Source organism: Chelonia mydas, chromosome 3 (genome assembly GCF_015237465.2).
Source record: "Chelonia mydas isolate rCheMyd1 chromosome 3, rCheMyd1.pri.v2, whole genome shotgun sequence".
NCBI lineage: Eukaryota > Metazoa > Chordata > Testudines > Cheloniidae > Chelonia > Chelonia mydas.
The window spans coordinates 147,407,420-147,421,627 of NC_057851.1; the positions used below are offsets into that span (position 1 = coordinate 147,407,420).

A 14,208-nucleotide genomic window follows, 5' to 3' on the forward strand; every position below is an offset into this window, starting at 1 on the left:
GGAGAAGGGTTGTAGTTGATATATGGAGGTGCTCCTCCTGCATCTCAGAGGCTAACATCGAGAAAGAGAGCATCATGGTTGGGTCTGTACATGTGGGACAGATCACGAGCCCTAACCCAAGGAGCCAGCCAGTGCTGGGGAGCTTAGATGGACGTTAGTGAGACAAACTCGTATGGCCAGACCCCTTGCTGGTGTCACTCCAGGGAAGCAGGGCATCACCCAGGGAAGAACTCAGCGAGTAAACTTTTTTAAAAAAAAATCAAGTCGCTTTTTCATCACTGATGCTATTAGTTGACTTTCTGCATCTCCTTCAGGTTGGACAGTGCAATTTGGCTGGTCTGCTTCACTTGCTGTTTATAATTGGTTTCTCTTTCTGGAGCTCTTTCTGTTGCCTTTGTGTTCCCATCACTGTAAGAGACTGACTCCATCCCAATGCATGTGGTTTGATTGAATAACCGGATTTCTATTCCTATTTGGGTTTATCAGCATACCCTGTACTTAGTTTGGGGTCTAACCTAGGTCTGTCTATACTCTCTCCTCTTTTCACCTATGGGCTGGGCTGTAACCTTCCAGCCCCGTCTGAATAGGGTGTAGCATGTAGCTGCCACTGCCCCAAGAGCAGGACATGAACCAGATCGTAATTCTTGGGCTCTGCTTCTCCCTTGCTCCATGAGGGAAGTATCTGCAAACTGCAAATTACTTTGTGTCCCCCTTTAATGCTGGGTTCAATGCAGGACTGGGAGAAGCGGGGAGGGGGGGGTAGACAAACCTCCACCTGCACAGGAGAATAGAGGAGCAGCCCAGTATGTCTGCTATCTCCCACACAGGCTCAGGCATAGGGTTTGAGGGGGGTTTCTTATGCCTCCTTTCTCCCCCGTGTGCAGCAGGGCTCAGGACTGAGCCTCCTCCTCTGTAATCTAGCTTTCCACATCACGCCAATTGCCGTGGTATCTTAGTGCCTGCTTGACAACGTCCCTTAACAATACAATGTTCTGTCCAGCCCCAGCCAAGCCTAAATCCATGTGCCTTTCTCAACAGCTGAAAGAGCAGAGGGAGAAAGAGAGGCGACAAAAGAAAGCAAAGGTCGGCAGCATCTCCGAGGAGAGTGGGGAGTTCGACGACCTGGTGTCAGCCCTCAGGTCGGGCGAGGTCTTTGACAAAGACTTATCCAAGCTCAAGCGCAACCGTAAGCGTTCGGGGAACCAAGGCTTGGAGACGAGTCGGGAGCGGGCGGTGACCAAACTAAATTATTAACGACAAAAGGAAGGAGGGGACGTTAAAAGAAAAAAAACCCAACCCAAAGAAGATGATGACAAAGAACAAATGAAGAAAGATGAATGTGTGTGACAGCAATTGGCTGATGGGTGCCCCCAAGGGCTCACCCAGCCCATAGCTGGAGACGTTACCTTTTCATGACCAACTTTCCGCCCCTCCCCCATGCGCCTAATGTGGAATGGCTGTAAAAGTGCCTCTGTGGAGCCAGCAGGGTTTGTGACTGGGCCATTTGGAACATTGGCCGATTTGCTTCTGGGAATCTTGTCTCCAAGCTCAGCAAAGGCCCATTGATGACAAGAGGAAGCACTTGGGTCTTGTGGACCACTCAGCAGCTGGGGGAAGATCGTTCGCTGTGTGCCAAAGTACAAACAAGTAGTGTTCTCCGTCTGTTGAGACTAAGCAAGACCATTACATCTCAGGCTGGCTCTGAACACACCTGATGCTTTCTCGAGATCTAGAGCAGCCTTCAGGAGTTTTCCACAGAGTTCCTTTCCAGAACTTGGTTTACAAAGAGTTATTGACTAAACCTGAAAAATGCTTTTGATCTCATGTACTGTGTATTTTTATTTGTGCTTTTTGTGGCCTCTAATAGCCAAAGCAAATGACGCTCAGAGGGGAAGGACGGGGTTTGGAAATGAGATGGAGTCCTGGCTTGAAATCCAATAGTCAGAACTGATGAAACCATTTATAAAACTTTTTTTGAAATTTTTTAAAGCCGTTTTCTGGAACCTGTTGAAGCTTCTAGGGATGTTCTAGAACCGGAAAAGTTGGGAGAGAGTGAAATACATGTTCTAGAATGGGTGCTCTGCATTGGAGTCTAGAAAATGAACCCACAGCTGATCGGGGCCAGATCCAGATGCCCTTAGAGCCTACTGCCATTGCCCAAGTAGCCTCCCAGTGCTGATAATTTCATACTGCTTTTGCATCATTTTGTTAGCGCAACCCAATGGAAATTGGGAACTGTATGGGATCATCACAAGGTCCTAAATAAAGACAACTTTATTGGAACGAACTAGAGTTTGCATCGAAGTTGTCTTCTCAGCCAACCCCTGCGGGAACCATAGAACATCATACTATGTGAAGGACAGCCACGTAAAAGACAGGGTCTTTTCCACTTCTAAGGTGTTGCTCGCAATGAAGGTGCCATAAACAAGACAGGAATTAATCAAGAGGACACAGATCTGAATGGGTTGAGGGCTTTGAAAATTAGTTAATTAATAGGAATTTTTTTATTAAAAAATAAAAATGTAAAGCACACAGCCAAAAACAAACAAGCCAACAAGAAAGACACTGACTATTTTGTTGCTATTTCTGATCACCTTCACGACTCTAGTAATGAGACTAGCTTATGCAGGTTGTCACGGTTTCTTTTGTCTTGTCTTCCTTAAGTGAGCTTTTTGGTTATCTTCCCACGGAGAGAAAAAGGAGGAGGAAGAAAGGAGCGTTCTGGATGTGATATTCGATGAGAGAAAGAGACCCATCGTCTGCAAAATATGCATTAAAAAACAAACAGCAGGAAATCTCGGTTTGGAGGAAGTCAGAAAAGCTCAGTTTGTCACTTTAATTGCTTGGCTTTATTTTTCTCCAAATGTCACTTAATCTCAGGCTCAGCATTGAGTCTGCAGGACAAAACTCCATGCCCCAGGCACACTGCCTAATCAGTATTATATTCAGACAACATCGGGGAAACGCACTGTGGAGGTTCTCTGAACTTTGGAAGGTTAAATAATTATGTAAACTATGGAGATAAGAAAAAAAAAGTTAAAAACTGTAATGTTGTTTACTGTATTTTGAGTCTCCCTCCCTAGAATTTCCCTATTGACGACATTCCAGACCACTGCACCTCTGCAGAATACTCATGGTGAAGAGCTGGTATCTTACAAGAGCTGCGTGCATTCTCCTTCAGTATTATTCCCTTCCCCCTCGGGGATTAGCAGTTAACAGAAATGTCCATTGTGGCAGACACAGGCACCTTTTAGGAGAGAGATTTTGTATTTTCATACCAGGTTTTGAAAGTTTAAGAAAAAAACTCACGTTTTTAAGCAATTTTTTAAAAACTCCAAAATAGATTTTTAAAAAAATCTTTTCTGTAAATTATATTCACAAGCTCCTTGCTGCCCCCTATCAGATCAGTGCTCTATTCCAATACTATTTTTGGTGGCCGATGGGTCACTATTTTTTTAAAGCATGCCATATAACCCACTCTGTGAGAGCCATATGAGAACGTAATACATGCCAAATTGGTGTACAATTGAGTTTAGTTTTTGGTAGTCTCCAAATTCCAAGTGTGAGATTTTTAAGGATTATAAATATCAGGATTTTTTAACCTGTTTTATCTTCCCCGGTTTTAGTGCTCACCCACTAATTCATAAGCCCTAGCTTATCACTAGTAGCAAGCCCTCTGTGCCCAGCTATCGTCCACCCTTTTAACTGTGGGCCGCACTGTGGACTTAGATTACTGTGACTGAAAAGCCTACAGGAGCCCCTATACACCTTCTAGATCTACTCCAGCTCTATTTCTCACCATCAGGTGTTTGAGTCTCTGATGCTTTTTCGCTTGAGTCTCTGACGCTGGATCAAGGCTGCTTTCTCCATCTTAAGGAGCCTTTAGCGCGTTCCCCTTCTCTTATCGCCTGCCCCATAGCAAAATGCTCTTGGGAGGAGGAGGCCCTTGGTGAGGGCTTGGACACACTTGCTTTGAATCCTGAAGGTGGGCAGCATTTCCTACCACTGACAGGTGGCAACAGGGAGAAAGGCCTGTTAACATGTTTTCATGGTATGAGAAGTGTCTGGCCATTTGGGATGGGAGGAACAGCTGGCTCTGCCCTGGAACCCGCCTTCATGCTGGGACCACGTTCCATCTTGATTTTAGACCTAGGGGTGCTGTGACTCAGTGCAACGCCCTTGTGCTGTTCAAACACAGCTCTCTGGAGAGCCACTAAGTGGCTAAGGAAGGAAAATGAAGGTTGTGCTGCCCTGCCTAGTCTTTGTTCTCAAGTGAATGAGTTTGTATTAGCAGGGGGCCCCACAAGGCGCAGGATACGGGCTGTGATCACTGACACAGTGACTGGTGCTCGCTGTGAGACCGTAAGAACCCGCAGGAGCTCCATTCTGGGGTTTTGGTTGGTTGGTGTTTTCTCCCTTGGCTGCATCCAGAAGCCAGCATTTCCCAAGATTTGAAATAAAATGTCCATTTCGCTGGAACAAGAGGATACGAGTGTTGGGATTGAAGGGCGGGGGAGAGAGAACAGTTAAATGAAGGGGCTCAGTATGCAGTGCTCTCCCAATTTCCCATCTTCCCCAATCCCTGGGATCTGCTCCCCGATCTGAGACTTGCCCTGCAATGTCATAGGGGCTCTGTTGCTTTTCCACCACCCCTGTGCTGCTCTGCATCTTGGCTCAGCCCAGCCCTGCAGCATCCCAGGAGCTTTCCCATCTCCACCTGCTCTGGTCCTAGCTCAGCCCTGCCAGTCCACACTAGCGCTCCTGCCATTGCAAGCACCAGTGGAGCTGGACCAAGCTACAGCTGTGGAAATGTTTCCCTGAAACAGTCAGGGTAGGTGCAGCCTCAGTGTTTCCCTTGTGGGAACCCAATGGCATGTTCACCTTGAGGGGATCAGCTGCAATCACAGAGAGTCCTGCACATCTGTGAACCTGCCCTTCATCTCACAGCTCCCGGACTTGCTGCTAGAGCCAAAATCTTCTCTGCCACTGCCTTGGGAACCCCCAAGTGCCTCACTGCTGTCCAGGCCTTGCTCCACCCCACTCTGATACCTCCATGATCCTTCTTGACAGGAATGTTTGTAGTGTGCAGCTGGCCCTTTTGGCTCGTTGTGGATGGAAGGAAAATGGGGAACCGGCGTGGATACGGACCTTCCTGTCTTCTACCATTCCAGTCAGCCTCCTACAGGAGCTGCTCACACAAAGCCCTGGGGTAGCATGTTGGCAGGCGGAAAGCAGCAGCCCACAGGAGGGCAGCTTTAAGTACGCCTCTTTCATAGCTTAATCGAGGCACCTCCTGAAGCCTTCCTAGCAGCTCTTTCAGAGTACTTAAACCCTATGCCAGCAAGAAGGAGTCAGCCACTTTCCCAAAGACCGTCCTGCCAGCCCCAGGGGGATGCTGACAGTGGGCCTGCTATGTACCAGCAAATCCCAGGGAAGGGAAGGCCATGGGAGACAGAACAGGAAGGCCAGGGCATGTGCAAGGTGAAGACGACACGCTCGCAGGAGAACCTGTCTGGGGCAGCTGCCAGTAGAGCTGGGATTTGGTTAATTCCAGAATCATACTGGTGCAAACCTTGGCAGAGGTCTCAGGCAGTGAGAAGTCGTTCTCCCCTGCTCCCGGCCAGGGAGCCGGGTTACAGTGGTACAACGTAGCTTCAACCTCTTCTGCAGTGGGGCAGCTGTAAGGGGCCAGCCTGGCCCCAAAAGTGGATAGGCTGAACAGACAGAGGTGTGTGTTGATTGAGCACCCTCCTCAGCTCTTTCCACCAGCCAGCTCCTCTGGATCCGTGGCAGAGTTTTTAGCCCCACTGAAGGTAACGTTGCCTGTCCTCCCTTGAGCCAAGTCCCTCCCCTGGAGTCTCACTGCTACAGAAGAGTGTATTTTCTATCTCCTTAAATCTGGCCCCCAGGGTCCAAGTATACCCTTAATTACCGCTGTGCAATCCCCTTATTGTTAAGAGGGTTGCTCCAGGTGGCCACAGAAAAGTTATTAGCACAAGTACTTAGTCAAGTCCCTCCCTGGCTGTCTCTTTGGTCTGGGTCACACTTCTGAATCAGTCACTTTTCCAGAGACCAGGACAATTGACCTCAAAGCAGCCCCACAACATGGTAGCAAAAAGGCCAGTCCACATTCTGCAGCTGACTGAAAATCCAGGCATCAAATCCACCCCTGCAGCCTCAGTGGCCGCAGCAGGACTAGTGCTTAGTGGCTAGAGACTTCCCAAGGGGAAGATGGCTTGGGTGTTCTTCAGAAGCATTTCTGTAACGTGCTTGTGGTGTCCGAGGAAGGGAGAGAGGTTGTGAGGGGCTGGGTGGGCATTTCTGTGAGGGTCAGCCTCTTTGGAGGAATGTTTCCTCTCCTCAGGGACACTCTGAGCTGGGTTGTGGAGGGAGAGGCATGTGTCCGAAGTGTCCTTGAGGGGAATGGAGACAGGTTGTACAGTTCATGATGTACATGATGTATGCAGTTTTGTTTCTGGGTATTTTTTTTATTTTGGTTAAATGTTTTTAAAAAGAATTAAGGTTTTTAGGAAGCTCTAGGGGGAAGCTGTAAATCTGACACCTCTATTTATTTTTGCCTTATTCTAGTTTGCTATGTTTGCATGTATGCACCGCACTACAGCAAAGACTATTGAGACTGTGCCAGGGCATTACACCAGCTAGCCGGTCTGCTTGGCAATTCTGGGCTGGGCTGCGTGTCATCAGTTGGGTGGGGGAAGGAAGGAGAAAGGGAGTGTTCCCTGTGGTTTTGAAACCCCATTGGCCCATGCCTCCCTGAAAGCAGTGAGCTGGCCCCAACACTATCGAACCCAAAGAGCTTTTTCTTTTAGACCAATTACAGATCTGTTGCTTTTGCACATTGTGATTTTATTTTATTCCAATCCCGAGCAGTGGGCCAAAAGGTATGAGCACTCTCCTCAAACTCCGCCCACAATCCCCAGTTTTGCCCATCATCCCAGTGGAGCTGGATGTTTCTACAAAAGTGCTTAACACAGAACACTGTTGTCCTTTAAATTCTCATAATTAGGCTTCAGAGTTAACAGGTTGCTGAACCAAACTGACACAGTCCTCACCACTCTGAGCTATCATTCCTTTCTGGCTGCTGTCTCTTAGAGACAGCACGTGGCTTTTTTTTTTACACATTGGGAAGATTTTCTTTACAACTGTAAGGGTTAGATTTTTTGTTTGTTTTTTAATAGAAGTTTAAATCCTGCACGTACATCTTCCATGGATCGGCTCCACCCAACTACTGATCCCAGTGGGCAGTTTAATTAAGGCTACTTAATCCTTATGGGATTTATGGCAAAAACGAAGCTGTCCAAATTTTGCTTAACATAGCACCTGTGAACTCATATGGCTACATGTGTATGCCAGCACAGAATGGGGCTATGGGTTCTCCAGTGGTGGTGTCCTTAAGATACTTCAGAGAGTCATAAAGCCCTTTACCATGTTGTTCTCATTCTTGGAGGAACACTCTATAGATCTTTAAGGCCAGATTCTTCTGTTAGCAGTATAAATCCAGATCAGCTCTGGTGTGGTCAGGTCAGTCTGCCCTGGATTTACACCAGTATAACTGGGAGCAGCACCTGACTCCATTAGTTTCCTTTTGTGCTGCCTACAGCATGTTCCACAAATTCCACACAGTACATTGTTAGAAGGGCTTATCACTAGTAGCAAGCCCTCCGTGCCCAGCTATCGTCCACCCGTCTAACTACCATCTGGAAAGGCTTCCTAAAAAATGTCTCAGTGCTGAAAGGAAACGTCAGATGTTTCAGATCAGTGCTTGCTCCTGCTAGGACCTCATCTCATCCAGTCTTCTCACTTCCTTGCATTAAGTTTAGCTTGAAACTTGCTGGCCACTTTTGGATTCCCCCACGTGCTAAATTAGAAGGGGCAGTGCTGCCCATAGGAGCTGGGGAGAGGTCCGGTGCTGCTGTAATGCCTTAGTGTATCCTCATTTCTTGGTCAGTTTGACTATAAATGAATTAAATGTACAAAACCTGTAGTGTCCTTTTTATCTGCACCTTTTTATAAGAATATACTGTAATACTTAAAAAAAATTAAAGATATATTGCCCCCACTTTGTTGCAGTGAATTATTTTATGGTTGAATTTTCCATGTGCTTTGTTGGATGTCAGCTGGGCACATTTGATAGGTGTGGGTGGGGGGAGGATGTTCTAAGGAAGTATCCCAGTTTTGGGCCCCTCCATGTAAGGCACCATCTCTCCATGACCTTTCTTTGGGCAAGAAGACATAACTGAGAACACTCTCTTTGGAGCCCAACAGTTATGCAAGGTGTCCACTGCCCACTGTTTAGATGGTACAGCCTTGTTTTCTGTTACCCCTCCACTGCAGGCATCTCAGCGCTGGGAGCAAGCAACAAACCAGGACTAGAACTTAAGCTTCCCACATGGCATTGCTGAATACCAGCCTAATCCAGTCTCCCCTTTGGAGGATTGTTTTGGTGGTAGTCCTTTCAAAGACCTATCACATTCCATTCTGTACATTAGAGGGCAGAGAGTTAAAGTCCCAGATCCACAAAGGTGTTGCAATGCTAAATATTGCAACACTTCACTTTGCGGCACCTAGAAAAACACTGGAACAACACTGGGTGCCACAAAAGCTGAGTTAGGCGCCAACCCTCTACAATGAATAGAGAGAAATAGGTGCCCGGGCCTACACTATAGGGTTAGTGTAACATAAGCTGCCTTGTGTTGACCTAGCTGTGGAAGTGTCTTCACTTCAGTTTGGTTCCCACCGTCGTAAGTGCCTCTCTACACTGATTTAGTAACACCGCTTCCCTGGGTGATGTAGAGTTACAGTCGATGTAGTTAGGCTGATGCGTCAGTGTAGACAGTGTTGCTTATGTTGACTGTTACTGGCCTCCAGGAGCTGTCTCGCAATTCCCCACCCTGACAATACAATCGATACAAGAGCTCCTGGTGAGGACGCACACTGCTGACGCCAGGAGCCGCGTGTGCACAAGTGATTTAATAACTGCAGTGGCTGCATGCTGACATAAGTTAAGTAGATATCATTTTGTAGTGTAGACATGGACTAAGACTAATATCCCCAAAAGCCAGCGCACAAGGTGAGAAGCTGCCTAAGCTAGCCAGTGGGAGATGCTGATGAGAAGGGTGTATCCTAAGCCCCGCCCCACTTCTGGAGTTATGCACCTAAGTTGGTTGTTATGAGAGTGAATTACGCCTCTGCCTACCTCCACTCAAATCAGCTGGAGGAAGAGGTGGTGTCACTGCCCACCTTATAACTATTGGCCAGTGCTTAGAGCTTGTTCCTGGGGTGGGGGAGACCCAGGTTTCATTCCCTTTTCTGCTTACAAGGAAGAAAGGATTTGAACAGGAGTTTCCCATCTCAGGAGGGTGCTTGAACCCCTAAACTGTGGGATACTCTGTGAGGCTCCCTTAGTGTCTCTCTGTTGAAGCTGTTCCACTTTGGCTAACTAATAATTGGAGCAGGAGAACTGGACCTGGGATCTCCCTCCTCCACAGGACTATAGAGCTATTCTCTCTCTGGCCCAAGGCCTCTTCTTTAGTTATCCACAGAGGAACAGCTTCAACAGGAGAGACTGAAGGAGACCCCCCCTCCCCCCCCCCCCCCCATAGCTCAGTGGTTCAGGCACTTGCCTGAGAGGTGGGAGACCCCTGTTCAAACCCTTTAATTCCCCCTCTCCATGCCAGAGGGGGAGAAACGGGGGGGCTCCCATGTGAACAGCCTAACCACTTGGCTCAAAGTTATAAGGTGAGCAGTGGTGCTACTGTTAGATTTTGAAAGGGTCTGATCTGTTGGACCTGGTCTGAGCATGCCCCATGGATTGGGACCCACATGTGAGACAGGTGCTTCTCCTATTCCCTCCTCCCCCCCGCCCCTGGTTTGCACACTGCCTCGGGGCTTAGGCTGCAGCTAGGTGGCTGGGCACTTAAAGAAAGGCACCAGGGCACATGCACCCAGGCAGCCCCTAGGTGCACTGAGACCTTTTACCCTGACAATGTAGGTGGCAGGTGAGTTTAGGTGCCTAGAGGGGTAGGCAGCAGCCAAGAGGGAGTTTTGTGGATCACAGTGGAGCTTAAAAACTGGAATGAGGTGCCGAAATACCTTTGTGGGGCTGGGTCAAAGAGATTATGGGCAGAGTCCCTAAAGAGTGCTATGCCCTTTACTTACGTAGCCCAAACTAATCCTGCCTCAGAGAGCTCCCACGCGGTGAGGCCACAGTGACAGCAACAGTCAGAGGATGGAGAAGGGAGTACAAGGTTTATGATCCAGGCCACGGGATTGCTTGCTTAGGTAAGCATCATCTTGATGGCAATGACAAGGGCAAGGGAGTGACCCTAGCTAAAAGGAAAGGGTCATCACCAAGGGGGAGGAAGCTTTTCAGGATGGGGGTGAGGAAGACTGTGAGGGCAAGAGGCACAGAGGAGGGGGTGGAGAGAGAGGGGCACAGCGGGGAGGGCAGAGGAAGAGACCAGCTGAATGGTGTGTACTTCAAGGAGGAAAAGGAGTGAAAGGGGGAATAGATTGGAAGATGCAGAAATGGAAAATTTTGAGGCCATTGCTTATATCCAGAGGCTAGGGTTCTCACACCCTGCAACACTGAGAGCCTCCCTGGGGCTTGAGGGGGGGCATCTAATTTGCATCAAAAATTGCATTAAATGATTTCTCCCAGTGAAATGCACATGGCTGTCATTTGTTTGCACATAAACCTCCCTTGCTCTGGGAGGAGGAATGGCTTGTTAGCTAAACTCATCCTTAAACTGCTCTGGGCTACATGGTAGGCCCCCTGCTCGCGTTTGGCTCCTTAGCTCTGGTTCCATAACATAGTAACAGAGCATGTCCCAACAGGAAACTTCAGGTGAGGCCCCAGGGCCTTTCAAGCAACACATGGACTGTCGGATGTGGCAGGCCCAGGGTCTACTCCCTGCTGTTGGCTCCTGCAGCTCTGCACCCACACTGGTGGAAGCAGTTAGGATAATGACCCAGGGCTGCAGGCCAGGAGCTCACAGTTTCCGCCAGGGAGCTCTAGAAAAGGTCCACTGGGAGGACGCAGGCTCAGGCAGTGGCGTTAGCAGGGAGCAGACCAGAGCATGCTCTCTGGGGCTAGCATTTTATATTCTGCTTGTTAAATGCCCTCTGGATTTCTGGGTTCAACTCACCCTGCAAGTACGCAGGCAAGACTCTTTCCCAAGGTCGCCCCGGAAGTGAGTGGCAGAGCTGGGAATAGACCCCAGCCTCCATGTCCCCCTTCTCTAACAGCTAGACAAGCCCTCTGCATAGTTAGAAAGGGCAAACCACGTCTTTGTACTCAGCGGTCGTCAAGCCTAGCAGGGCTCATGTTCCAGCTGCTTTAGTTAAGTGCAGCATTGTCTACGCTACAGAAAAAGAGAGATGCATGCCCCGTTCCACCTGTGAGCATGGGCTGAAGCAGTCTGATATCTGGTGTGGGAGGGAAAGGACCTGGCACAGGAGCATCTTCCAGCCTCTCCTCCTTGTGGTGATGTCCTGGTCTCCTCTCTCCAGATCAGTGCAGAGGATGGAGACAAGTGCTTCTGCCCCACAGGGGCCGTACACTGGAAATGAAATCAGACTCAGGCATGAGCTGTCCCAGTGGTTGTGGAGGAGGGGGTCTGTACACTAGCCAAGGGGCACTGGAATCTGTGCTGCCTTTCATTCTCCCTGCCTTTAGCCCCTGGCTCGCCCCTGAGTCGCAGGTGGATCCCTTATCTTCAGAAGCTTAGAGGGTGCTATGGAGGTCGCTGGAAGAGATGGCTGAGTTCTTGGGAGCTGAGCTTGGGCCACGAAAGAACATGACTAATGGCTTTTTAAGGCTTGACCTGTGGTTTGAAGGCTGTTGAATTAGATGATTTTCTTGTGGCGGTAACCAATGGGTGTTTTGAAGTAGCTTTTTGCTGCCTTACTTTTGAGATGTTTTTTCCCTGTTAGCCCCAGTTTGGGCAGAGCTCTGTTGGGGAGGGAGTTGCTTTCCTTCGGTTGGTCCTGGCTCAGTCTCCTCAATGTCTTCCTAGAAGGTAGTGGCGGATGTGAAGGTTGGGCTCTCCTGTGGTGTTATGTGACTATTTGCTGGCACCCATGTTCCTGTCCTGGGTATCTGGGCTGCTTGTCACTCAGTATCACAGCTGATGCCTCGGAGTTGGAGACCACTGGCTAACTGGGTCTGAGCAGGGGATCCCACGGGGGTTCTGTCTGGGCTGGAGCTTGGCTGGGGGAGGTCTGTCTAGAACAACAAAGGACACAGGCATTGAATACTTAAACATTAAAAGAAAAGAGCAGAACGTTTCTCTGGATGTTGTGTTGGGGAGAAGGATGGTTCACTACTTAGGGTGCCAGTTTGGGGGACTTGGGTTCTATTCTACTCTCTGTCACAGACTGCCTGTGTGACCTTAGGAAAGTCACCTAATCTTTCCACAGTATGCATCCGATGAAGTGAGCTGTAGCTCACGAAAGCTTATGCTCAAATAAATTGGTTAGTCTCTAAGGTGCCACAAGTCCTCCTTTTCTTTTCGCTAATCTCTCTGTGTCTCAGTTCCCTGTCTGTAAATTGGGGTTAACAGCGCTGCCCTGCCTCAGAGGGATGTTGTAAGGATAAACGTATAAAGATGTGAGGTGCTCATACTACTGTCATGAGGGCCATATAGGTACTGTAGAGCAGGGGTTCTCAAACTGGGGGTTGTGACCCCTCAGGGGGTCATGAGGTTATTACATGGGGGGTTGCAGGCTCTCAGCCTCCACCCCCAAACTCTGCTTCACCTCTAGCATTTATAATAGTGTTAAATATTAAAAAAAAAAAGTGTTTTTAATTTATAAGGGAGGGTCGCACTCGGAGGCTTGCTGTGTGAAAGGGGTCACTAATACAAAAGCTTGAGAACCACTGCCTTAGAGAGATGGAGAGCCCTGGAGCAGCGGTTCTCAACTGGAGGTCTGGGGCCACGAGCCCTTTTAAGCAGGACCACGGAGCCCCGGCATCCCCTGTGGGCCTGAAGCCGGGAACCCATGGGTGGAGTTGGGTGTCACGGGGGGTGTTGCGGTGCCCCCCCTCCCCCCCCCCCACTGCAGTGCCTTACCCAGTGCCGGGCAGTCCTGGGGGCGGCTCCATCCCCCCCCGACCTCCTCCTCTCCCCCTTTCCCCCAAGCCCTCACCCCCTGGCAGGTCTGAGGCAGGAAGCCAGAGCTGGGCAGCGTTGGACAGCTGCTGCTCTGGCTGGTGCCATGGAGCGGGCAGCTGTGACGTTCCCCGTCTGCTGCTGGTGCCCGGGGTTGCAGCTGCTCCTCAGCTCCCAGCCCCCTTTGACTGCTCACACAGCCAGTAAGAGCTGCCGGGGTTGGGGGACCTGGCTTGGGGGCCATCAGAGCCCTTGGGGAGCAGAACAGAGCCCCTAGCTATGCCTGTCCCTGAATCCTGCGCTACCCCTTGCCCCCACATAGCCCCTAGCAACCCTCTACCTTCCCCCTGAGTTTACCCCCCTGCCTGCACACAGCCCCTAGCTACCTCTCCCTGCACTCAGAGCTACCTCTCCCACCGGTGCACAGCCCTGAGCTACCCCTTCCTTCCCCCATGCCCGCTATGCCTGTGCCCCTGCCCCCTCCAGTCCGGAGCCCCATCATTCCCCCTGCCGGGCCCTGGAGTTTTGATAGCATGTTGGGTGGGGATGGGCAAGGATCCCATCTCCTGCGGCCCACGTGTTCAAGGCCTGTGGCTGGACATGGACACGGGAAGGAGACAGACCACGCCCCTGTTTCAGAGTCAGCATTACTGAAGTCACTGTCTCCTATTGTTTGCCTTAGGAGACCTCCCATGTAATAGCAAGATCTGGGCTTAACCCCCAGCTTTCCCCCCACCCCTATCCCAAAACACCCTTTTATTTTCAGGGTTTCTTCCAGACAGACAAGCCTGGCCTCTTCCTGCCCATTTCAGGCCAGGTTTCTGCCCAGGGGGTTGTGTGTTCTGGGTGTTATGTGGAACTGAAAATCAAGCATCATAAATAATCCAACCATAACACCACCAGCTTTGTCGACACTGGCTCAGCCCCATTCCTAAGCCTCTTTGAAAGGAAACATCAAGCAGGGCCCTCCAAAAGGGCTAGTCTTGCTGTGGTAAGGATAAATATTTGTGCTTCTCTCCCAGGGCCGATTTCCCCATGTGTTTAATTAATGAGGGGAAAGCTTAGCTCCAAAAGA

At 49.7% G+C, this 14,208-nt stretch overlaps 1 protein-coding gene across 9 annotated transcripts in view; it reads left to right on the forward strand.

Moving 5' to 3' along the window:
- DAAM2 (dishevelled associated activator of morphogenesis 2) overlaps positions 1 to 7,725 on the forward strand; it is a 240,039-nt gene extending 232,314 nt beyond the window's left edge. For all 9 annotated transcript variants that reach the window (XM_037895546.2, XM_037895551.2, XM_037895548.2 and 6 more), the window contains one exon: positions 1,039 to 7,725. In XM_037895546.2, the coding sequence (XP_037751474.1) occupies positions 1,039 to 1,254 (216 nt within the window). In that variant the 3' untranslated portion in view covers positions 1,255 to 7,725. The remainder of the gene's footprint in view (positions 1 to 1,038) is intronic.
- Positions 7,726 to 14,208: the final 6,483 nt, after the last annotated feature.